The 25,546-nt window shown below is 43.0% G+C and overlaps 1 protein-coding gene and 1 long non-coding RNA gene across 5 annotated transcripts; one reads left to right on the forward strand and one right to left on the reverse strand.

The window, feature by feature from the left end:
* Positions 1-2,484: 2,484 nt before the first annotated feature.
* Positions 2,485-18,606, reverse strand: LOC144377268 (uncharacterized). Its single transcript, XR_013438088.1, has 2 exons — positions 18,275-18,606; positions 2,485-2,891 (listed from the first exon to the last, which is right to left on the reverse strand). It is a non-coding gene; the product is annotated as an uncharacterized LOC144377268 (long non-coding RNA).
* Positions 18,109-25,546, forward strand: Dmrt2 (doublesex and mab-3 related transcription factor 2). Of its 4 annotated transcripts, XM_013358048.3 has the most exons (5): positions 18,109-19,025; positions 19,797-20,358; positions 21,970-22,072; positions 23,767-23,846; positions 24,220-24,355. In XM_013358048.3, the coding sequence occupies exons 2-4, from the start codon at positions 19,834-19,836 to the stop codon at positions 23,808-23,810; spliced, it is 672 nt and encodes a 223-aa protein (XP_013213502.1). In that variant the 5' UTR covers positions 18,109-19,025; positions 19,797-19,833; the 3' UTR covers positions 23,811-23,846; positions 24,220-24,355. The 4 variants fall into 4 exon arrangements, with proteins under 4 accessions (XP_013213502.1, XP_040141625.1, XP_005324140.1 ...); XM_040285691.2 differs by lacking the exon at positions 23,767-23,846 and having other exon boundaries at positions 18,115-19,025; positions 19,765-20,358; positions 24,220-25,546; XM_005324083.3 differs by lacking the exon at positions 23,767-23,846 and having other exon boundaries at positions 18,116-19,025; positions 24,220-25,546.

A 25,546-nucleotide genomic window follows, 5' to 3' on the forward strand; every position in this document is an offset into this window, starting at 1 on the left:
CTGCAGTGCATCATCAATGGGGTGCCCGCTGTCTGCTGGGCATCTGTGCTTTGGGCTAGTGCCTGAGTCCACAGGGCGGCAGCTGGGGCAGCCTGGGAGCTTGACTCTCCAGCTGTGCCTGAGTGGGAGTGTGGAGCAATTCTCTGACCCCCTGAGCTGCGGTTCCCATTGGGATTTCAGAGTCTGCCTGGTTCCCAGCTCTTACAGGAGCCTCTGGGAAGGCGTTCTGCACCCATGAGAACCAGCATATCACAACAAGCATTTATCCCCCATCACACATTCAGCCAAACAATGAATGCAATCTGCATTGTGATTCAGATGTCCATGATGTGGTTAAATGCACTTGTCCAAAATCATTGAATGGTAAACTTAATATGTGTACTTTTCATGGTATATAAATTCTCACTTCTACCTGTCTAAATGAACCAGGAGTTTCTTAATGCTCATTATCAAAGCAAGATAGAGCAACAGATGCTGAGACTGATATGACACCCATAATTCTGTATGTCAAATTGTGTGGTCATTTTTCTCTAATGACATTATTTTCATTAAGGTAAATGATTATGAAGGTAAACTTGGAATTATTTTTAAAATGAGGAAGTGCATGTGCAAAGTCCCTTTGGGGTGAAGAGTCATGTTCTATCAGTGGCTTTCATGTAAAATATTACAAAGTCCTGCTTTAGACATCTCCTATGGAGGAGTGATCTGAAGAACATATGATGAAGTGTTCTCAGTCTGGTGTTGAAATGTTCAGCAAACAAATGCTGTGTAATATAGTGTCTGACTAAGCCTCACTTTCCCAAATCAATGCCCGTAATTTAGGGACCACTGCACTGGGTTGGGCTGGGCTCAGGGAGGGAGGGAAGCTGAGCAACTCCAGATCCTCACTTGTGTTTTGATCAGGGTGTCTCAGAATTTACCAGTGTCTTCTGTGATGCGTTCTTTTGTAGAAAGGGGTTCTGGAGCTCAGTGTGTTAGAATCGCTTGAGTAAGTGGTCTCTCATGTCTCCCGCCTGGTTCTCCATTTTATGTCTATCATTCTGTAGCATTATTACACATTTGCATGAGTACATGTTATCATGGGATATGTTCATTGTTATATCTCCAGAATAACAAACCTTTACATGTTGAAGTATGTCTGACTTTTAATGTGGGGAAAAAATCATAGTTATGCATAATGTGTTACAGTGGTTTTTAAAACCACATACTAAATAGTGACATGAAATAGGAAATAATAGGGCTGGCGATGTAGTTCAATGGCAGTGTGCTGGCTTAGCATGGTCTAGGCCCTGGGTTTGACTCTTAGCACTGCACAGAAAAAAAAAAAGAGGATATAATAACTATGCATCATTTAAAATATTATAAAATTTAAAACTTATATATGACAAATAGTTCCATAAAAATAGAAGAAAAGTCAAACACAGTTTTGTATAGTTTATTGCCTTGCAAGAGAAAGATGACCTGAGAATGGCTGGTTTGTGTCCTCCCCTGTCTAAATATTTTTAAAGATCAGGATATTGGTAGATGGTGCTTCTTTTTCACATATTCTCAGCCTAAGAATTTGCTTATTTAATTTCCCAAAACTAGGCACTTTAAAAGAATATTAAAACCAATCTACAACAAGTCTTGGGAACAAAGACAGAAAAGCAAACACTATCACACTTTCAGTTTCTATCAGTGGCTATTATATAAAATATTAAAAACTCCTGCTTTAGACGTCTCCCATGGGGGAGTGATCAGAGTGATCAGTGCTGCCTGTGATGGTGCACACATGGTGCCTGTGATGGTGCACACCTGTAATCCCAACAATTTGGAAGGCTGGGGCAGGAGGATTGCTAGTTCAAAGCCAGCCTCAGCAACTTAGTGAGGCTCTAAGCAACTTAGTGAGACTCTGTTTAAAAATAAAAAATAAAAAGGGCTGGGGATGTGGTTCAGTGGTTAAGTGCCCCTGGGGAAAAAAAGTCAGAGCTAAAAGCCTATAACAGAGACAGTAGACAGCAGTTAAATAAATAACCCATTAGATTAAGTGTCAGTATATTGACAAGCTGGTAATTAGCTAATTGATGATGACCTTGATCCAGATACAAGATTACACTAAAGTAGTTTTATTAACCATGATATGCTTTATAAACCAGATGATAATTAAATTTATCCTTCCTCATAAGTATTAACATTATGTAGACAAGTTAGCAAACAATATCACAAAGCCTGGGCTTTCTATTGAGATCTTACTCTGAATGCTCCTATGATTCCATGGGGAATAGATACTTACCTGCTAACCATAGTTTCTTACAATTTAATTTCTTTTTAAAACCAGATAGGAAGTCTTTAATATAATATCCTCCCATATAATTCTCCTGTGTCATTCCATTTGTGCATCCAGGTCCACACTGCCAATCAATCACTGTCTTCCTGCTCCAGCCTCAGAATCCTTTTTTTTTTTTTTCAAAGAGAGAGAGAGAGAGAGAGAGAGAGAGAGAGAGAGAGAATTCTTAATATTTATTTTTTAGTTTTCAGTGGACACAACATCTTTGTTTGTATGTGGTGCTGAGGATCGAACCCGGGCCGCAAGCATGCCAGGCGAGCACGCTACCGCTTGAGCCACATCCCCAGCCCCCTCAGAATCCTTTTCACAGGACTGTGCTCCTGGCACCATGTGCTGTTGATCTCAGTTGGTACTGGCACTGAACCCACTTGCCGCCTTGCTTTGGACCACAGCTGCCTTCTGATTCAAGTATCCAGTTGGCCATTGGGTCCTTCTCTTTGCAATGACAGTGCTTCCTACTCAGTTTTTGTTTCGTAGAGTACTTGTCAATGCCTGCTCCTTTGACATATCCAGACCTAGGTTCTGAGTCTAGATGTTCATCTGAATGACACAATGTTTTCTCATTCTAAAATGAAAAAAAAAAAAACCAACCAAAGACTTTATTAAATAGATATTTATCTAGTGAGCCTTTCAGTTATTAAGTCAGTTAACAAACGCCCTGGATACTATGGCACTAACAGATTTGTGATTTTTGATCTTTAATGGGCTTTAAAGGTCTGGTTCCCACTTCAGATCTGCTGATTCAGTACCTATGGAGTTTTTTGCCTGAGCATATTTTGAGGAAAAGAAGAAGAATCAAAATTTCATAGGTGGTTTCCATGTGTACTAGAAGTCGGGAACATCTCCCTGTATTTGTCCCTTTGGGTATTGATGAGGCCAGGGGAGTCGGTAGTAACAGGATGTGGAAGCTTAGATGCTGAGGTGTTCTAAGTACAGGACTCATTTTTTCTTTCTTTTTTTTAAAATATTTTTAATTATAGATGGGCACAATACCTTTATTTTATTTGTTTATTTTTATGTGGTGTTGAGGATCAAACATCAGGGCCTCATAAGAGGTAAGCAAGCTCTCTACTACTGAGCCACAACCCCACCCCTCAAGTGTAGGACTCTTGCTCTCAGGACTTCCATTCAACTTATCTTGAGAATTGCTAGAAATAAGTTGATGGCAGTTAACTTACCACTAGTCCATGTAGTGCCACTTCCTGACAATCTGTGTTCAGATCTGCAAATGTTAGCGGGGCTAAAGGGGAGGCTCGTACTGAGGCTATTGACTGTTTTATATACACGTCATCTATGCTCACGTCTGTGAGCTCTGATGGAATGTATGTTGGAGATCTTTATCATTCCATGGATAGAGCTGAAGTGAACGAGCTCTGGAGTATGATCATCCTGGGTTTGAATTCCAGGTTCATTAGTTGTGTGACCTTGAACAAATTTCTTTACCTTTATAAGTCTACTTATTCTTTCATCTGCTAAATGGACACGATGCTTGGCTCAGCATTATTTCTGGACTCCCCCCACCCCCAACTCCCCATGCTGGGGATAGAACCTGCACAGAGCATTGTTTTCAGAAATGAATTAGATAATTTATTCATGCAGCTGATCCAGGTGAGTGCTCTATCCATATAGTTGTGTTTTCATTTGACACAAATAACCTGAGTCCTAGTTTGATCTTAGACACTGGCCCTCATGCTAAGTAATACATACTGCTTGAATGCTTTACATTTCTGTTTATGTGGAAAGTAAGTAACATCATATTGCTCTGGGTCAACCCCCAGAGGTTCCTCATCTCTTTCAGAGCAAAAGCTCTAGGCTCTGTAGGGTCTGTCCCTACCCACTCCCCAAATATTCATTTACCTCTGTATCTCCCTCATTCCGTCTGCATTTGCCACACCTTGTTCCCTGTTATTTCCAGGCACATTTCTGCCTCAGGGCCTTTTCACTTGCCCTTTTCTCTGGCTGCAATGTTCTTCTATTTGTTATCAACTCCTCCTTTAGTTTTCTGTTCGAATGTCCCACTTACTAGTGAAGCCACTTATGTTAGCTTATTTTCACTGCAACAAAAATACCTAATAAGAACCATGTAGGGGAGAAAAGATTTATTTGGTTCTCAGTTTCAGTCCATGGTCGGTTGGCTCCATTTCTCTGGGTCTGAGGCGAGTCAGAACATCAGGGTGGGAGGGTAGTGGGGCAGCACTGTTCATGGCAGCCAGGAAGGAGGGAAGAAAAGAAGGGGAAAGGGAGGGAGAGAGAAAGAAGAAGGATGAGGAAGAGGAGAGAAAGAAGAAGAGATGAAGGAGGAGAAAGGACCAGAGGGAAGATAAATCTGTGGAAGGCACAACTCCGGTGATCTTTCTTCAACCAGGTCCCACCTCCCAGGGGTCTATTCAGCCAGTGATGGATTAATTCAGTGATGAGTTCACAGCCCCCAAAACCCCCATCTCTGAGCACCTGGGACTTTGGGGGATATTCCAGATCTAAACTAATAATCCCACTGTATGCAAAAAAGCCCCCGTCTAGTCTATTCTTGTCTCTCAGATTCAAGTATTTCTTCAGGGCAGTTATTACTGTTTGACATACTTTGTATTTATTTGTTTATTGTTTGTCTTCTCTCCACAAGGCCTTTGTTTCGTCCCCAGAGCTTAGAACTGGGTTTAATACATAGTAAATGCTCAAGAAATGTCTCTTGGGTTAATGAATGAAAGCTCTTTTTGTTTGCAAACTACTGAAATTCACTTAATCAGAAAATATTCATTGACCATGAATATTTTCTTCAGGCATTATTAGGAACATGAAGGGTCTTAAAAGAGACCCTAGTTCTTATTAAACTTAAAACCTAATTTTGGAAAAATGATTTACCAAAGTGGTAAAAACAAAATAGCAATAAAAATAACTCAACATAAGAAAGTAATAGAGTATAAAGATTACGAACATTAAAACAAACCAGAGGGCAGAAAAAGTTTGGTGGGCAGAAAAGGTGTACAACTTGGCATCTGAGCAAGAGATACAGATTGTGATTGGTGGAGAACTGCAGGATGGAAGGATATAGGAGATGGAGGACAGTAAAGACCTTCAGGGACTGTAGAGGATATCCAGCCCACTGTGGGTGGGCTTTCATAGGCAGAAGTGGTCAATGAGGTTCTAGATGTCTTTGCAAGCCAGACAGGAATTGGGGCTGGTGACCTTGATTTGGTGGCTTTGGGAGGATGACAGTGTTGGAGGGTGGGCTACAGTGACATTGTTGGTTACTGCAACCTGGCTGATATGCACAGAAAAGTAGGGTATGGAGAGACTCCCTAACAGGGCATCCTATGGAGACAGACCAGGCTGAGGGCCCAGAGACCTAACCATATACCACAGAGAAAACTGGCCTTGAAAATTAACTTGACCACACAGAGGCTGGAACCTCTTCAGTCCTGTTGTTTCTCTGTATCTTTCTTCTATTAACATTTAGTCTCTTGGTCATTAGTATTTTAACCAGGTAGGAAGAATGAAATCTAATCTTTTAAAACCTATTTCAACCTCTATATTAAAATTGGTTTGCAGAGAAGCAGAGACTTGTGTCTAGGGATTTTATAAACACTTAAAAAACAAACATCATAAACATTTATTTTATAATGGTTTATAGATTTAGTTAAAACAGCCTTCTTGTTTTGCAAATCTGGTTCAAATCACCTACCTATCCCAGTCCCAAACCCACAGAGATAGACAAGGGCTCTGTCCCCTGAAGTAGTTTTGCTATAGTGCTCAGAACTATGTTTTGCTTAGAAACTTCCCTACTGGCAAGGCATAACAATGGTGTTAAACAGATGTTTCGCTGGTCTCTGAGGCCCTATCAGGTCAATGGGCTACTGTTTATGCCTGTAAGGATTCTTCGTGTCTGTTTGGAGACATGGCCTATTCCCAAACCCAAGTGATAGAGGCAGAGCAGCCTGAATCTCTGAATTACTTAACTTGTTACCCTAACAGCCTTCTGTGTGTTCTCCTGTTAATAGCCTCTGTGATGAATATGAATTTAGTTTCTCAAACAATTTAGAATGATTTTAGTTACCACTTGGAATCTTGGGATGCCATCGCATTGGTCTTAAAATTCTCCTTATAAATTCATTGATAAATGGATTTTAAAAACCAAGAAAGGAAGCTTCTTCACTGTTTTTCACCATTGAGGTGATAAGAACAAAATAAGAGTGAAAAGAAATATATTCATAGAAATGCCTGCAAAACCCTGTTAGGATCTATTTTCACAGAGGAAATGAGGTTGAGTATTATGTGTAGCTTTTCTTTCCATCCTGATTTTCTGTAAGCAACTGCCCAGTATTTCAACATGACTCTGCTGAAGTTTAATAGGACTGACTTGGATTGAGATTAATTACTTCTTGGGTGGATGGTCCTCCAAATGAAGGGGGTGCTGGGACCAGAGTCTCTAAGGCTGGATATCAAATAACACAGTAGCATAAAGCCAGCAGCATCATGAAATATCCCTTCCCTATCACTCCTGCATAACTCCAGCACGCATGATAAATGACTCTTCACATTCCTTGTTAGAATATTGTCATTTTGAACATTCTTAAAATAATCTACTTTGGCCATCTTTATTTTAGATTTTGCAAACAATTAATAAGGCATAGAAATATAAAGATTGGGGCTGGGTTGTGGCTCAGCAGTAGAGCACTCACCTAGCATGTACGAGGCCCTGGGTTCGATCCTCAGCACCACATAAAAATAAACAAATGAAGGTATTGGGTCCAACTACAACTAAAAAATAAATATTAAAAAAATACAAAGATTGGCTGTACTGAGATATCTCTCCTAAGACCATATACTCTAGACTTAGTATTTTCCATATAGATTTAATTAGTTTTATACATTTAGGGAAGACTAATTTTATAAGTTAAAGCAAATGGTACTTTTAAAGAACCTATTTCTGATTTGTAACAAGTAGGAGAAAAGCTTTTATGCTTTACAAATATACAGACAAAAAGGTGAGGTTAGTCCCATTATGATGTAAATTTATCAAATTTCTAGATTAATTTCCACATTTAAGAATTAACAACTTTCCAGAAAATGCCATGCCTGTATAATGTGAATTTTTTAGTGAATATTCTCAAATTTCTGGATTCTTATTTTATATTTCTGCCTTTTTTTTTTCCAAATAGAATTGCCTGAAAAACATCAACAAAACCAACAAAAACTTTTCCTGGAGCTGTGTTAATGAAATTATAGTGTTTATCTGAACTATCAAATATATAGATTCCCATAGCAATGAGTACTTGTTATGATTCTGGCACTTCAGAGAAATGGAAATAAGTCTGTCACCTAAACATTTAATAAATGTTGAGTCTGTGCTCTAAGATGATTTTTAAGCCACTTTTGCTTTTACTTAGTAACTTCCAAAGGACTTAGGAGTCTTTCTAACTTCAGGCTAAATCCATGGTTCCTTCTCCTCTTTCAATGTTTAATGATCAATGTACACAAACCTAAGTTTAAAAACCAGTGTATGTGTTCACGCTCTCAAATAACTGGGAATTAGTTTTCTCAAACTTTCTTTAAAACAAGGTCACCAGTTGAACTGAGTTTATGCGTGAAAAATTTCACCCCAGAAGGATAATATTTTTGGAAAGGAGTGCAAACAGGAGCTTTGAATGGAAGCATGTGTGTGTGTGTGTGTGTGTGTGTGTGTGTGTGTGTCTGTAAATGGAGGGCAAAAAGGTTGTAATTGACAGTTCCTTCTGTGGTACAAAAGATACCATTAGAGTAACATGAAGTTACACTCAATTAGGCTGTTCCTTTACTTGTGTCTTGACAAAAAAGGTTTGAAATTCAGGAACTAGGATCCTGCAGCTTAGAAAGGAAAATTAAAATGTGTAAAGGGAGGAAGTTCATTGACTTTAAAATATTTTATCCTCAATAAGAAACAGATAGGAAGACTTTTGAAGAAAAAATGTTTTTAAGCAATCCACAGGGACCTATAAAAATTTAAAGAGTTGGAAAACATTATAATGAAACTCTGCATCTGGTTGACATTTAAATAAAGCTGCCAGTGTACAAACTAATTTCAGGACAACAATTCTGTAGAGACATATTTTTAAGAGAAAGTGTAGAAAAATTTATTTTTTGGCTGAGTAAATCTTAACACCACATGTGAGGGAATCAATATTTCTTACATTATAGGTTTGCCAGACAACACAGAGCATCTGGGAGTACCATAGAGAATACTGTAACTGGGGACTTGATTATGTGCTTTCATGTATTGGATTGCACACAGAGGCCAGATCTAGTTCTTTTGGAAAAGATAAGCCAAGTCTATTGACTCTGTAATGCTTAAGTAGATGAAAGGTAAGTGCACAGATGTCTGTAGGCATTGTGCAAACTGGGATGAAGGAAAAACTATAAAAACCAAAAAGCAACAAAAACAATAAGAACCCTGTGTTTTGACATGCTGGGAGGCTGTCTGTTGACCCGAATGTGATGGAGTTGAAGAGGTCTCAGGCTGGGATCTTAAGATGTGTTTACTCCTGGACAAAGAGTCAAAGTCTGTGAGTGGGCAGGAGTCTAACACGTTCCTTGTTATAAGCCTGGGGCTGTGGATCCACTCTCTTCTAAAGAAACTAATCTAGGCTCTTCGTGTAACAATCCTAAACCATTTAAAGGAACCATTACTGAGTATTTTAGAGGAAATCTTCCCAGTTGGTTAGAAAATCAGGTTGCACAGAATTCAGTTTCTAGTCTCTAGAATCCAGAGCCAGATTCACTCTGTTACTAGTGTCTCTGTCGCTAGTCCATTGGCATCAAGTTTGGTGCTCAGTTAATGTGTTTCTGTGTTAGTTAGATTTTTTGCTGCGGTGATAAAATACCTGAGAAAATCAACTTAAATGAGGAATGATTTATTTTGACTTACGATTTCAGTTCATGAAAGCCAAGCAGTGGGAAAAGAAAGAAAGAGCAAGTGTGCACGAGTGAGCTACCATGGTCAAAATAGTCTCCAAGGGTATGACCCCAAGGACCCACTCCCTTCAACTAGGTCCTACTTCCTGCGGTTTCCCCCACATCCCATTAATAGTCCATTCAACTATGGATCCTTCAGTGAATAAATCCACTGAATCCTTATGATCAATCTGAGTCAGAATCCTTATGATCCGATCACTTCCAAAAAGTCCCACCTCTGAACATTGCCAAATTTGGGCCCAGGCCTTCAACATATGAACCTTTGAGGCACATTCCACACCCAAACTATAGCAATGAGTATCTAGCCCAGTTGGTTTATAGCAAGGTTGTAAATTCTAAAAAGTGTTATATCTGAGGTCCTAGTAATTACATCTTACTGGTCTAGTTAAATCTTACCATCTCAATCAATGGGGCTGCAGGTTTTAATAGAAAGAAATGCAGTGAGCCTTCAGAAGTACACTTCTACACAGAGAGGGTGGAAGAGCATTGTGTGTTGACTCTTGACTATTGGATTTATAGATTTTGACTATCCATACATTTATATGGATATATAGATAGCATCAATATTATTTTATTTTATTAGATTCTATTAACACATCATATACTTGGGCCTATTTTTGAACACCGTTAAAAATGTCCATAATGAAAAGATAAATAAAAGATAGGAAAAGAAAACAGTCCAGTTTATAGTTCCAGATGGACACCAGCCTTAGCTAACTGAGACACAGGAGTGGAAGCCCATCCCTTTCTACACAATAACAGAGTTTCTTTTTTCTTTTCTTTTCTTTTTTTTTAAAGAGAGAGTGAGAGAGGAGAGAGAGGAGAGAGAGAGAGAATTTTTAATATTTTATTTTATTTTTTTAGTTCTCGACGGACATAACATCTTTGTTGGTATGTGGTGCTGAGGATCCAACCCGGGCCGCACGCATACCAGGTGAGCGCGCTACCGCTTGAGCCACATCCCCAGCCCAATAATAGAGTTTCTTTGGAAGAGAAATGAAAAGCACTTGGACCAACCTGTTTATTTGTAAAAGTTTTGTTACCTTGCTGCAGCCCTCTTTCCCTTCAAAGTAACAACATTGCCTTTGCAATGTTTCCACAGGATAAAGAAGTGTACATGGACATTTGAAATCCTGTTCCCTATTGGCCACAGGGAGACAAGGCAGAGGATTTTTGTTTGGCTGATGAAGGAACATAATGGCAACTTCATGTGAGAGACATGCATGGTTTGAACAATCTTTAGTCAAACAGCACCTGTATTTCCCTGAGTGGGAGCAAGGAAAAATAATATTTTCATTAGACAAATGAGGAAACTGTGGCTTTCAGAGGTTAAGTGAATTGTGCAGACCTGGTTTTTGGTCTCTTATGTCTTCAGAGTTTAGGCTGATCTGCACAGCTCTCTGTGAGTTGTGTCTTATACAGATTTGTCTTTGGGTCATTTCCCACCACCAGGCTTCTTCACTGGTTATAAAGTGAAATTCTGAAAGTCTGTTTCCCACTCTCTGCTTCTCAGGACAGTTTCTGTGTGGACTTACAGAGTTGCAGCAGGAATGGAGGATGCAGGTGGGGAAGGACTGAGGAGCAAGCCAGTGAGGTAATATGGGGTACAGACCATTCTGAGAAGACAGCCTGCTGGATTTGTGTGTCCAGGGAGGTGGAGTTAACTTCTTCTGGAAAAAAACAAACAAACAAAAAAACCAAAAAAACCCTGGAGCTAGGTTTTCATGCGAAGCAGCTGGGACCAAAGTTCCTTTTCCTAAGGGTGCTCTAGCTAATTCCTACTGGGAAGCACCTTAAAATGGTATGGCTTTGAATTTAGATGTGGGTTTGGTTATTCCCAGCCCTGTGCTCTAAACAGATAGCCTCCTGGAAACTGTTTTCTTATCTGTGAAATAAAGAGTTGTGAAGAATCAATAACATCAAGCTGGAAGGGTCTGGCACAGAATCTGAGGATTCCAAAATAATTGTGATTCCTTCTTCCTTTTTTCTTCCTTGGCAAAGCCATCGCAAAAATCAATACAAGAAGAGGCCCTCTCCATTCTTCAAAGGGGATGAATCCAGGCTGGAAGAGCAGTGATCTGAGCCCCCAAAGTAGAAGACTTCACATACTTTTCCTTCACCGACGATCCTCCAAACTTCAAAATCTGTCGATCACTGTTCCTCACTATTAGCCGTCTCTGGAAAAGAGGGAGCGCGGGGGGCGAGTGCGGTTCGGTTCCTAAGACAGTAGGATCCCGGGCTGCTGGGTCTTCTGTTGGCTTATTGAGCGCGGGTCTACGCTCCCGCTCCACAGCGCCCCCGCGCGGCCTCCTCCTTCTGGGCGGCGGCCCCTGATTTCGGGGGAAGCTTAGACTTGGAGTCGCGACCCACCGCTGGGGGTCCCAGGCGTTGGGCAACGCTATCCGCTGGGGACCACTAGAAACTGGAGGGGGATCAAAGCATTCTTGTGGAGCCCGGAGCGCCTGAGGTTGCAGTTTTGTTAGCCTGGCTTCACCTCGTCAATAAATTTTCTGCAGAAGAAGGGGCAGGAGTTGGAGGGCTCAGGGACTCTTGGTGGCCTGGAGAAGGAGCCAGGAGTTTCTTGCACCTGCGCCCCCGCGGCGTTAAATCAGTGTGAAGCTAGTGACATCTCCCCCTTTTCCCACTCCCTTCCAACGGCTCATCTCCTTCAGAACACCCGCCTGCTTTCTGGGGTCAGCGTTTTCAAAGAGATTTCCTCCAGCACTTAAAGTTTATGTAGCGCCTCCTTGTAAGGGGCTGGAGCTCAGCTGGCTGGCGTAGGTCTGTCCCTGCACACCCCGCTCCCTAGGATCCCCAGGGGAAAACACTCACGCAAGTCTTTTGTATTTTCTGCACCCCACCTAGAAGCGTTTTAAAAAAATACAGGAAAGGACTTTAGAGATAATTGGGTTCCACTTTAATCTCTTCATTTTGCAGAAGCTTAAAGGGAGTGATGGTGAGAAAAGTGGTCCAAGGTCAAGGGTTACTTTAGTTGGCAAAACCAGGGGTTGAACAGGATAGCCCCTAGAGAGGTTTTTTTTTTTTTTTTTTTTTTTTTTTTTTTTTGCTACTTTTCTTTCCCTCGCCCCTCCCCCTTGCTAATTTCGTGAATGAAAATAATCTTTAGGCAGGTCAAGTACTCTTTAAGTTCCCTCCCCTCCCCCCAATTGGCTACAAAGACACTGGGTCATTCTGCAGATATTCAGATGTCATGGATACTCACTTGTTACCCAAAGGCAGAACCAAATACGATTGATCCCTTCTTCTTACATACTCCTTACCAGCCCAGCTCCACCATGGTAAATGCCAGGGAGCATCTGCTCTGTTCAAGTCTTCCCTCAGACTAAGGAGAAAGTTGAGCATCGGGATATTTCTGGCAGAAACTGGGAGGAACACCTCCTCCCAGCAAGAACACTTTTCAGAGAGACTTCCTGAGGTTAAGGGCAAAGGAAATACTTTGGGTCTCCCAAGAGCCCAAATATAGACACCACAGAGTGAGCATCACTCAGGATGGGGCTAGGGAGGTCTGTTTAATTGGCTTGGTCTTTTTTTTTTTTTTTTTTTCGTAAAATCCATTCAGGACAGAGCTCATCTAGAAGCCACAGGCCCATTGTGACTGTGAGAACTCTTTCTGTCACTTGAATGAATTCTCCCTAAATTCTAGGGAATTGCATTTTTTTTGTGTGTGTGTGAAATTACTCTATAGATAGAATCAATAAGAGAAATATGAAGGAGCAGAAATGTCACCAAAATGTCAAAATCAATGTGAAAGTTTGTTTCTTAGTCTTTTCCCTTTCATATTTTTGTCCTTGGATTTTCTTCATACCCTGGATATTGTGACCTGAGCGAGCAGTCCATGGGACAAGAATTTTAAGATTTGTTATAGCTTCTGATGTTTGTGAGAGAAATTAGAAATCATTGAATTTTGTTTTTTAACCTTTTAGTCAAGCAATCTGAGGCCCAAGAAGGTGAAAATATTTGCCCAGTGGTCTATACACAAGACAGAAGTTAAAATTTCACCCTAGGACCTGCTCCACCAATATTCTGCTTCTTTCTCCCTCTCTTGACTGCTCTCTACCTGCTGGTTAGACTGTTGGGAAATATGAAGTGTGGATTTGAGAGTGGCTAAAATCTGCCCCTTGAAATGTTAAGCTCCAATATGGGATAGGAGTAGAAGGTGGAAAGTTTTTAAGGCTAAGGGTCTGAGGCCCCCTAGGGAATGCAAGGAAGCTCTGACACTGTCTGTCTCCTGATGTGGCACCAAGCCACATACCCTCTCAGGGCAGCCTTCCATAGGAAGGGCAAAAACTGGCATGAAACCCAAGTCCCAATACAACGCTGAATCTCTACGTCCCCTGAGGACCATTTGGAATGGGTACTGAGAAGTCAAGGAAGTCTACAATTGCCTCATCTCCTGGCTGCAGTAAGATCCCCAAGTGAATTGAGCCACATTCCCCAGCAGGAGGTTGGAAGCTGCCTGGGGGTTGGGGCAGGCAGGCTGGCAGATAGACCCTTCAGATATGCAGAAAGGATTGCTTCACAGTCCATGCATCTGACTCCACATCCCACTGCAAAGAGCCCCTTAAAAAAAAAAAAAAACTGTATGAAGGCATTGAGCTCCAGGGAAAATAACTGGCCTCCTTGGTCTCCCATAACCACTGTGGAGCTGTGTATCCCTTTATTAAATCCTCCATGAACTCCTCTGAGTCCTTCCATTTGAAAATTCAAGGGCATGGACTAAGAGTGTCCCTTTTGTCTTCAGTATCTCTGGTTTAAATACTGCTCCCTACGGAGGAGCTGAGAGCCCAGTTCTGCGAGTTGTCTTTACTTTTGGACATGCAGAGAAAGAGAGAATTTTAGCAGCCTAGTGGAGAACAGTTATCTCCCCCAAGTTCCTTTCCCTCACCTCCACCCCCACTGATTGTGACAGGTCGTATATTTGATTACACAAAATAAATTGGGAAATCATATCTCTGCAGTCCCATCTGGGATTATTTATTTCGCTGCATCCACAGCCGGTCAAAGTCGTGAGACTGTACAATGCTAAGAGAAGCTTTCCACGAGACGAGGTGGATTCGAGGTCATCTTTGGAGAAATTAGAGCCATAACTAGCCACAGAAAGGTCCTTCTACAAGATGCCCAGAAGTTTCTAAACATCAGTCACCACCCCTGGCTCTGCGGCAGGTTGATTTAGCATGGCATCTGAGCTGGTGGTAGAAAGGGGGGAGGATTCCCACCAGCCGCTTTCTGCATCTCGAGGCCAGAGAGTCTGGGCAGTTGGGCGGAGTCCGGAGGAAATCAGGACTTGAATTTCCCCCAGTCTGGAGCTCTGTATGGGCTAGTTGGTTGAGATGAAATGATAACAATAATATAAATAACTCTCAAGTACTGACTGCTCAGCATGGGCGAGTCACCCTGTCAGGTTGCCAAGTACTCTAAGGCTAATTCTATTTTGCAGTTGAGGAAGGGGAGGCACAAGAGAAAGGTTAAGGATCCTTCTTAGCATCCCCTGGGCCAAGGAGTGGCATATCTGGGCTCTGAGTTTCCCGCGCGCGCGGAGGCGCAGAGCCCTGGCTGGGAATCCGCAGAGCGCAAGCCCAAATCCTGGCAGCTGGGGCCCCATGAAAGGCATAAGCAGGCTGGAGTGGGGCAGAGGGGCCGCGGCTCCATGGCCAGTCCGGAGATGTTGGATGAGTGAGTAGGAGACAATTTGAAACGCACTTCCTCCTTTTATTTAATTTACTATTAGTTTTTATTTTTGGAGAGGTGTTTGGAGAAAGGAAAAAAAAAGTCACACCAAGAAAAGAAAAAAAACTCTGCTCCCTCCTGATTTTTTTTTTTTTAAATTCGGGTTTCCTTGCTTGTCTTGCTAAAGGGGTTCTCACCAGATGGGAAGGGGTGCAGATCAAGAGAGTTGGGGGGGAAGAAGAGGGGAGCATGGGGGAACCCCACCCCTCTCACCGCCTCACAGAGATCCACTCACTGAATCAACTGAGGTGCCTGTGCTTGGTAATTTGCAAGAGGGACTCTGAACTGTATGTTGTAATATAGTGTCGGTTTACAAGCCAAAAGCACTTCACTGAACACATCATTGGTCTCCCCTTGGCCCCTTTTAAGAAAGAGACCTCTAGAGCAGAGCTGAGTCCTTTTGTCTCCTCCTTTTCAGTCAAGCTCCAGGAAGCATTCAGCAACCTTGCTGTCCCTAGGCTGCAAGTGCTGTCACCTCATGAAGAAAGGAATGTCCATAATGGAGCTAGAACTCAAAGACCGTCTAGCCTCATTATTACCCAGTCTTCGCAAGGAGCCAGGCCAAGAAAGGGCACCCTTCCCATTTTGCAGATGAGGCAACCGAGGAGTGAAAGAATAACTGACTAGGGTCGCACAGACAATGGAACAACAAGCTCGAGCTCAAGCTCTCTGCCTATTTCTTCTGAGAATATAGTTTACTAGCCAGTTTGCATAACTGTGGATTCCTTTCATAGTCCAATCAAAAGTATTATAATTTTCCCCCAAGGAAAAGGCACATAATTTCCAATTCAGTATGGTAGCTTCTCAACATCCTGAAGTTCTTCCCAGGAAAAACCCTCTCCCACCTCCCCCACAGCATTTCACTTCCCAGAGATTAGTGGGAGAGGGGTTCTCTGGAGGCATTCAGGGAAGGAGGATGGAGTGTAATCCAACAGGATCATGATTACAGCTGCTTGCCCCCAAGTGAAACAGATGGGGGTGTAGGGAAGGAAGGACAGGCTGGGAGGGGGATAGGTGGAGATAGGCAGGATATCTAGAAAGGGCAGCCCGAGCACTCTTTTGCAGATTCTTGCTGAGGAGTTGAGGGAGTGCTGGCCAGGAAATGTTCTTGGGTCCATCCACCTGGAAGCCACCAGTCTAGCTCCTCCAGGAAGCTCTAGTAATCTGCTTTCCCTACTTCTGGGCCCCATGAAGTAGACACAGGGGGAAAGGCTAGCCCCATCTCAGCCAGAACATTCCCAGGGACTTGTCTTCTTTTTCTTTCCAAGTCCCAGGTGTCAACTCCACTGTTCTAGGCTTCCCCAACCCCAATCCCATCTCCCCTCTTGAGTTCAATTGTCGAGGTTTATTGTTTTCTCACTATATAGTTTTTAGAACTTGAACTAGTTCAAGGGCTGCTCAGCTAGTAGTTTACTTTCAGTTTAGGAAACAGTCTTTCCCTCTTCTGTTCTCTCCCTTCTCGTACTGTCCCACTTCCCCTCAGTGTAGTTACCCAAAGGTAGCAAGTCTTTTTTCTGGACTTTGTTAACATTAATTTTAAATGCGGGTTAATGATTTCATCTTGACCTGCATGCTTGGGCTTAAAAGCAGTAAATAAAATAAAAGCTCAGTTTGCCAACCCCTGCACATACAATCTGCTCCGGTGGTGGAAGTATATAGTTTGCTTGCAACAGGTCTGTGGGGCAGAAACACTGAAATGCCTGTTTTTAAAGATAGAAATGTGGATAGCACAAGGAGATATGGAAAAAACGAGAATGATTTGATAAGCAAACAAATAAAAAAAGTTTCATGTTATATTACAAGGGTGCCACTCCTAACTCCAAGTGGTAAAATCAGAGTGGTGCAGGGAAGTAAACAAAACAAAAACCGAACAAACAAGGATGCACTGGCAAACCCACTGGGGACTCCTCAGCAGAAGTTTCTGAGACTTCAGAGCAGAGGCCAAAGTAGGACCAAAGTGCTTAAGCCAATCCACGACTCTCCCCTGGATCTCTGGGTGACCTAGGACTCATTTCTGAACTTAGGTTCATCACTGGAAGAACAGGGATAATAACACATTTTTGCTGTGGTCAAGAATTCACACGCTCCAGCAGAGGTGTGAAAAAAAAAAAGCCCTTTAAAGAGATACACAAAAGGTAAAACTCATTGGTGTTTATTAGGTGGTTCCAAGGAAAGGGCTGGAAGGTTCCTGTGATCTTTTGTCTCCTGTCCTAACAGGCTTGCACCGCTCCCAAATCAGTCTCAGAGAGACTCCTAGAGAGATTAAAATATCTCAACGAATAAGTCTCCTTGAGCATCGCCAGCAGCGCTGTGGAAAAGCACCAGCACAAATGGAAATCTAGTGCCTGGTGGCCAGGGAAGAACTTAACATCACCAAAGGCACGGGGATACCTGCCTTTCCAACTGTCCGCATTAGTTTCAGTCTTTCCTAAACAGCCTTTGTTCCCACTTCTCTGAGCCTGATTAACTTCTAACATTCTGATAGAATCATAGAAAAGTAATGTTAGAAGCAGTTCAGCAATTTACTTCACCCAACAAATTTTTATTGTCAGTCTACTATGTATGTGCTCAGTACAAGGACATCGAATTTCTTAATCTGTTTCCTACACCGATCCTACTTGAGAGGACTTGACTAAAGATGGAACGAGAAAAGCTTCTATGTAAATTTTAAATATTTAGTTCAAAAATGGAATGCAGCATTGAAATAGTTTATTAATTCTTTCGATTTGTTGGAAATTTAATTTTCTTTTAGACATTTTTATGGAGGATTTTTTGAGGGAGATGGAAGAAAGTTTTTTTTTAAATGCATTCCTGCATAAAAAGGAATTCTTTTTTTTAGAACTTTGCTTAAATGCATTCTTAAATCGACTCTACTGTACTGTATTTCTTAGAGGCGTGCATTTCCATTCTCTCCAAAATTAATTGTAATAGCTATTGAAAGCAGAAAAAAAAAACTTGTAGTTGAGTTGGCCACCTGCCTAACAAACTCTATGAAAGTTAATGAACTATTTTGCATTCTTGAGGAGGAGCAGCGCTACCCACAAAACACCCACAAGTATTTGTACGTTAACTAGGCTCCAGGGTGCAAGATAACCGTTAATTTACTAGTGCAGGAGAAAAAAGGACGGCGCTGTGCTCCCGATTTCAGTGGCCTTATCACCGCGCCCAACTTGGTCAGTGATTGAGTCGCAGAAATACTGAAGATGCTGATAATGCAGAGACCAATGCTAGCTTTTTCTATCTCTTATTTTTTACCTTCTGTTGTGGACAACGCGATTCGTAACAGGGTGTCTCTGCCCATTTCCTAGTCGGTGAGATAAATGGCGATTTCTTCCCCGCAGGTGTCCGCACACTTCAGATTTAGCTGCCGGACCAGGGACCCGGCTGCAGCGAAGGCCCGGCGGCCCGACTCTGGCTGAGAGTTCCGCAGGGAGGAGCGCCTCTACCGCACCGAGGAGGAGGGCGCCGGGTCGGCGAGCTTTGACCAATCAGCTTGCACACCGCCTGACATCCGGCCAATCAGAGGGCTCGAAGCTCCGGGACCAGAGTGGATAATACAAGGAAGGGGAGCCGAGGCTGGAGACTGAAACGGGTGGCTCCGCGCAGAACGCAGCTGCTGGCGTCCGCTCCCAGATCTGGAGATCTGAGCCGAGCCGGGGCTGTCCGACCTTTCCCCACCCAGCTTGGGTCAGAGGAAGCCGAAAGTGGTCTCAGCGAAGTGAAACGCCCGAGGGTGCAGAGGACCGAACACAAGTTCGCTGAGTTCGGGATGTGCCGGGCGAGGTTGCTGAGGACTTGACTCCCCTCATCCCCTTCTCATCTCTCATCCTTCCCCACTATCCAGTGGGCTCTGAGCCTCCAGCAATCAGCACACTCCCACCCCCGATTTCTTGGCAAGGGGTGCAACCCTGATTTCTCCTTGTATGCACATCCTGCAGCTTGAGAACCAGATCTCCAAGCTGGATATCTTTTGACTCGGCTGATAGCCCGGGGCCTCAAAGTCTTGGTGAGTGCTGTGATGCGGCTTTGGGTGTCAGGGAGGGCTGAGTCATCTTTCCTTATCTTTGCTATTTTACTTGGATGCCTTGTTCTAAAGATATAGACCAAGCCCTATGCACACAGAACCCTGTGCGGTCCAAGTACTATTGATGCTAGAAGGCATCTGCATCTTTATTTCCGTTGTCTCTCTGGAGCTCTAATGACAGCATAATGTTGATTTTCAACTGAGTATTTGCGGGGTAAGGGAGTGATGAAAGGATCTCTTCAAGTCCACCGAGGAGTACTTGTGGTGTTGTAGGTTGATGAAAGACATTTGGGAAGCATGGAATGGTAGATCTGAAGGGTCCTTTGTAATCAAAAGAAAACTAATTATTCCATCAATGTTCTTATATTCACCAATGGCCATGCTTGTAAGGTATGGGAAAGCTTGACAAGTGGCCTAAATTGGCCTAGTTGGACACAATACATACGTGGTTGGAGTCAGTGAATTATTCAGGGACTTACTTATCCAGAAAGTCATATTAAGCCAAAGAGGGTCACTGTGAAAAGTCGGGTGCTCACAGAGTACTTGGAATTAATAAAATATAATCCTTGCTGGTTGCAGATCCCTGGGACCCCTAGAGATAACAAGACCGACATGTGAGAGACATGTAGAGGATAGGGTACATTAAGGCGATAGGTTGGCAGACAAAAACTGTAAATCTGAAACTCAGGAAAATCTCAGGGATGGTCCCTGATGGCCGCAGGTGGGTTTTTGGGCTTATTTGTGTCTCCCCAGAGTGTGCGCAGCTGAGCCAAGCGAGGCACCGCGCGCAATGGCCGACCGGCAGGCAGGCCCAGGGGCCGGGGACTGGGAGATTGACGTGGAGAGCCTGGAGATGGAGGAGGACTGCTGCGGGGCACCGCCAACAACGCCGCCGGGGCCCAGCCCGTCACCCGCGGACGGGGATGGCGAGGACGATGAGGAAGATGATGAGGAGGACGACGACGCGGAAGAAGAGGGCGACGGCGAGGAGGCAGGGGCATCCCCGGGGGTGCCGGGCCAGTCGGAACTGCACCGAGGACTGCTGCCCCGGCCGCCCCCGGCGCCTCAGGCCCTTCCAGTCCCTGCCAGGGCAGTAGAACGCGGCGCGAACGCGGGCGGCAGTGTGGAACCGCGTAAGCTGAGCCGCACGCCCAAGTGCGCGCGCTGCCGAAACCACGGCGTGGTGTCCTGTCTCAAGGGCCACAAGCGATTCTGCCGCTGGCGAGATTGCCAGTGCGCCAACTGCCTGCTGGTGGTGGAGCGCCAGCGCGTCATGGCCGCCCAGGTGGCGCTCCGGAGGCAGCAGGCCACTGAGGTGCGTACCCACCAGATCCGGGGCGCGCTTCCCCTGTGCGTCTCGGGCCACGATAAAAATCTTGTTCGAAAGGGACGCGACACTTCCTCGGTGTTGGCCCAGGGCGTCGGGGCGCCGGGCTCTTCTGCGGAAGGGTGATGGGGACAACTCTGCGCACATTGGTCTGTAGGATTGGGAAGGAGGTAGGGATAGCGCCGGTCATCACTGAGAAACTTGGGGTAAAAGAAAATTTTTATATTAAGAAGGAAGAAGACATAGAGATAAATATAGACACCTTGAAAATAATTAGGCCCATTTGAATCATTATGAGAAAATCGTTTCATTTTTGTTTTTTACATTTTCAAGTTAATTTTGGTGATGTTCTGGCGAGGGAGGGGGAAGAGAGTGGTTGTCACGCGGAACAATTCTTCGTGTACTCCTAGTGCGCATAGCCTAGAGGAATAATACACACAGCAAGCTGTGCGTGCGGGTAGTGCTTCCACTGTTAATTGGCTTTTGGAAAGAGCTTGCTACCCAGGTTACAGAAGAGACGAAAAGTGCTTGGGAAGTTAGGTGCCCGCAGCTACTGTTTATGCAAACTGCCAAAGAACCAGAGCGGCCTCCCACCACTGCAGCTCCGGTTTTGAGGACAGCCTGTGTTATCTTCAGGGTCCCTGCATTTGGAATGCTCAGCCTGAGCGAGGCCTTCCCCAGCTTTTTGACACCTCCTCACCCCGCAGCCTGTGCAGGAAATCCAACCTACTATCCGCATGCTAGGCAAGCGTTCTACCGCTGTGCTACATCTTCAGCCCATAGGAGAAATTTATTTTACTTTTTTGGTGGAGAGGGACTGGCAAGTGGGACATCATACATACCAAAGCCAGTTATCCCCAAGGAAAGCCTCCCAGAGAGCACTCAGGGCCACCATGGGGTTCGATCATTCCTGTGTTGGGCATGGTTCATCACGGGGCCCTCCATTCCTGTACTTCCCTGCCGCCCCCCTGGATTGGATGCGGGCGTGGAAGGGCTCGGAATCTCACTGACTTGATGGTGACCTGAGGGCTGAGTGAGAGGGTACCCTTATCTTATCTCCTCAGCGGCCTCCAAAAGTTTTGGGAGCTTTCAAGCGCACCCCAGTTGCCTAGTGAACAAAATGGCATTTACAACCAGACTCTGGAAATTCTGACTTTCCTCAGCACTACCCAGCACTCCACCCCTCCTACCCTATTTCTCAGAGAAACTCTTCCCGCATTATTGCCCAATCCTGTTCCTGGGCTTACTGGGTGCGCAGAATACTCTTCAAGCAGGGCTCCTACTGTCTCTTCACTATGGATTTCACCTCCCCTCACTTCTGGTCACAGGTATTCTTTGGGGTGAGTCTGTGAGTGATTCCGGTAGAGAAAGCCTGGAGTCCTGCTCACCAGTTGTCGGTTTCAGAGATAGCCTCCACCTCCTTGCCTAGGGGTGCTGATATTAATTTGTTTGGAATCTTTTTTTTTTTAACCATGGGATGACAAAATAAATATATTTAGGCTGGTAAGGGTTTCTAAATGCCTTTCTGATACCCCTTCCCTCTCCCTTCTCTTTCTCACAAAATCTTTCAGGATATTATTTTGTTTCTTGTGTTTACAGGACAAGAAGGGGCTTTCCGGGAAACAGAATAATTTTGAACGCAAAGCAGTGTACCAGAGGCAAGTTAGGGCACCTAGTTTGCTGGCCAAAAGCATTTTAGAAGGTAAAGTAATGCCAAATTATCCTTCAGCTTTTTAAACCAAGTTGAGTGACTCTCATTGCTCAGGCATATGACATATTTATTAACCTCTGCAGGAGCTATCTGAGAAGACACTTTTTATTAGTACGTTTTCCTCTTTTAGGAAGGAAACCAGGATATAGAAAAATAAATCTAGTGTACCTGCCAAGATTTTTAGTCACCAATAATTTTGTCATCTGCTTAATAGTTAATGGTTAAGATAGAAGACATGAAATTGTAACAGTGTGAGAGGGATGTACAAAGACATACCACCAAGTGATCCTGGGGGTAGATGTTTTGCAAAAAAAGAAATTCTCTTTTTCTGTGTGTGCACACGTACACACACACACACACACACACACACACACACACACTTTCTTTAGTTGTATCAGGAGCTAAATGTACAGAGTGAGTTTAACAGCTACCCATGGACAATAAGGACCTCTAGTCTGGGTCTCAACATCAGATTCCACCACTTTTCAATGTACAATTTTCCTTTCTAGATATATTGGTAATATTCCACACTTCATTTTCTTGTCTTTGATGGTCAAGATTGTAGAATCTGAAAAAGATTTTGAATCAAACAATTAGAGTAGAGGTTTAAACTAAGTAGAGTGAAATCTGTAACTCTTGTCAGACTTTCATTCTGTCTAAAGCCTAACGATATGTTAATTTAAAAAAATATTACCTGTTTTAAAAAAATTCTTTATTTGGATATGAAATTTATCTTTTGACATGCTAAGCAATACCATGACTATCTTTCGCCATTTTCTATATACTTTCTTTTAATTTAACTATATATTACCTTATATTTTGCTTCTTCATAAAATTCTCCTTGAAAAGTTGATTTGTTTTTCTTGAGGTAGACATTTGAGTTCTGCATTTTTTGTGTAACTTCTGAATTTGGTTGGTTCTGGATAAGTTTTAAAGTTTGTTCCTGTCTCACCCTGTGTTGTGCACTTCTGACCTTAGAGCGGGTTCTCATGAATTAAGTATGAATTTGGTAAACAGATGTATACCAACCATAGGGAGGAGCACGTTGGTAAATTGAAATTTTGCCAAAGCAACTTGAGAAGTTTGAGGACTTGCATGGAATAGTAAATTTAAGTAAATAACTTCCTGGCAAACACTTGGCATAGAAATGGAAACATTAATTTTCAAATTTTATTTTATTTGCAAATGAATATGATGGGTTTGTCACTATGTAAATACTAATATCACAATGGATTCTTCAAACAAACTTGATAGTGGTGTCTGAGGATGATGAAATGCTCAAATGTTTTATGCTATCAGGAATTCTATTTATATTATACTAATCTTTGTTTTTGACTTTGTCTCTCTTCACGTAATATGCAATAGCTTAATCTGTGTTCTAATGATAACTTGTTCACCTGTTTTGGTATCTGGCCAACCTTATTGGAGCTTGGGAAAAATGCTTTAAACCTATTATTTTCAGTATAGCAGGGGATATTGCTCCCTCCCCCCTCATTTTGTTTTGTTTTGCTTTATTTATACTTGTAGTCAGGGGAAGGCATGATTAAATTGTTCACTGCAAAGCGTGTTGGGCTAGTTAACAGCTCTTTTCAATTTTCTATGCTTCTCTGTTTCCTTAAGTCTTTTTTTTCTTTCTCTCCTCACTAATGTCCTTTAACTTTCTTTCTTTCTCTTTTTTTTCCTAGTTCTCCTTGGATTATTCTACAACTGTATCAATGTGTACATATGAGTCATCTTTAGAAAATAAAAGTGACATCAGCTCTAGGTATAGCTATCTTTTTTAATAGTGAAAAAAGATGACATGGAAAATAAAATACTGAAGCCAGATGGTCAGCTTTGTCTCTTACTATGCAGGGATCTGGGAAGAATATTAAAATCTCAGTTAATAATGTACACTTGTCAAAGAAAACAAACCTATACCAACAAAACAACAGTAATGAAAAATTGTAATGTGAATATCCTTTTCCCAAAGAGACCCATTTAAAATCGAACCTATAGTTTTGCTTTCTGTATAAGAATATTAGTGACATAGAGATAGTTGTTCTGCTGGTTTGTAGTGTTTCTTTTGCCTTCTGAATTTTCAGAATTTTCTTTCCTAGTTGTTAATCTCTACCCTGTGCACTGTTTGCTTATTTTAGGCTATCGCCCCATAACAGCGGAGACCTACCTAGGAGGCACCCTACCTCTACCTCCCCCAGTTAGTGACAGGATGAGGAAAAGAAGGGCCTTTGCTGACAAAGAGTTGGAGAACATTATGCTGGAGAGAGAATATAAAGAGAGGGAGATGCTGGAAACTTCCCAAGCTGCTGCCTTGTTCCTGCCCAACCGCATGGTGCCTGGACCTGAATACAACTCCTACAAAAGTGCCTACAGCCCCACCCCAGGGGAACCGCCCAACAAGGACTTCTGCAATTTTTTGCCCACCTGCCTTGATCTCACCATGCAGTATTCAGGGTCTGGGAATATGGAACTAATTTCTTCTAATGTCAGTGTGGCCACGACATATAGACAGTACCCCCTGTCCTCCCGATTTTTAGTTTGGCCCAAGTGTGGCCCCATTAGTGACACTCTCCTCTACCAGCAATGCCTGCTAAATGCTACCACCTCAGTTCAAGCCCTGAAACCTGGGGCCAGCTGGGACCTGAAGGGAGCACTGGTTCAGGATGGACTCAGTGCAGAACACGACATGATGCCACCCAAACTGGAGGGTTCCCTTGTGCTGCCACACACGCCCGAGGTCCAGACCTCTAGAAGTGACCTTCAGGGTCACCAGGTTGTCCCAGAGAGGTCTGCCTTCTCCCCACCCCAACGGAATTTCTCTCCCATTGTTGATGTGGACTCCCTGGCAGCTCAAGGGCACGTCTTAACCAAGATCAGCAAAGAAAACAGCAGGCACCCTCTGCCACTTAAACATAATCCATTCCATTCATTATTCCAGCAAACGCTTAATGACAAATCAGGTCCTGAGTTGAAAACACCATTTGTCAAAGAGGCCTTTGAAGAGACCCCAAAGAAACACAGAGAATGTTTGGTCAAGGAGAGCCAGAAGTACACATTGACAATAGATAGGTGTGCAAAGGACCTTTTTGTAGCCAAACAGGTTGGAACAAAACTCTCAGTGAATGAACCGCTGTCATTTTCTGTTGAGTCTATTCTCAAGAGGCCTTCGTCTGCCATCACTCATGTGTCTCAGTGAAAGGCTGCTTAAGTGGAAAGCTGGATTTTCTGCAATCTCAGTCCTTGCCATGTATTTTTTTTTAAAGTTAAAATGTTTGTGTAAAGAAATTTCTAATGTAAGTGATGATGATTTCTAAAAATTCTATATATTCATATGCATGTACCTTTTCTTAACACATAAATATATTTAAACTTAAAGATGGACATTGCTTAATGTGCAAATTGTAAAGTTCTGTGCTTTACACAGCATTTCATAAAGCAATAAAATTGACACTATCTTTTAAAAGA

Source organism: Ictidomys tridecemlineatus, chromosome 4 (assembly GCF_052094955.1).
Source record: "Ictidomys tridecemlineatus isolate mIctTri1 chromosome 4, mIctTri1.hap1, whole genome shotgun sequence".
Classification (NCBI taxonomy): Eukaryota; Metazoa; Chordata; class Mammalia; order Rodentia; family Sciuridae; genus Ictidomys; species Ictidomys tridecemlineatus.

Excerpts from the sequence above, each read along its gene's own strand:
- Dmrt2 (XM_040285691.2), top strand. The coding sequence starts at position 19,834 with ATGGCCGACCGGCAGGCAGGCCCAGGGGCCGGGGACTGGGAGATTGAC. Across the intron at positions 20,359-21,969 it reads GGAGGCAGCAGGCCACTGAG|GACAAGAAGGGGCTTTCCGG; the intron begins GTGCGTACCCAC and ends TTGTGTTTACAG. Across the intron at positions 22,073-24,219 it reads GGCCAAAAGCATTTTAGAAG|GCTATCGCCCCATAACAGCG; the intron begins GTAAAGTAATGC and ends TGCTTATTTTAG.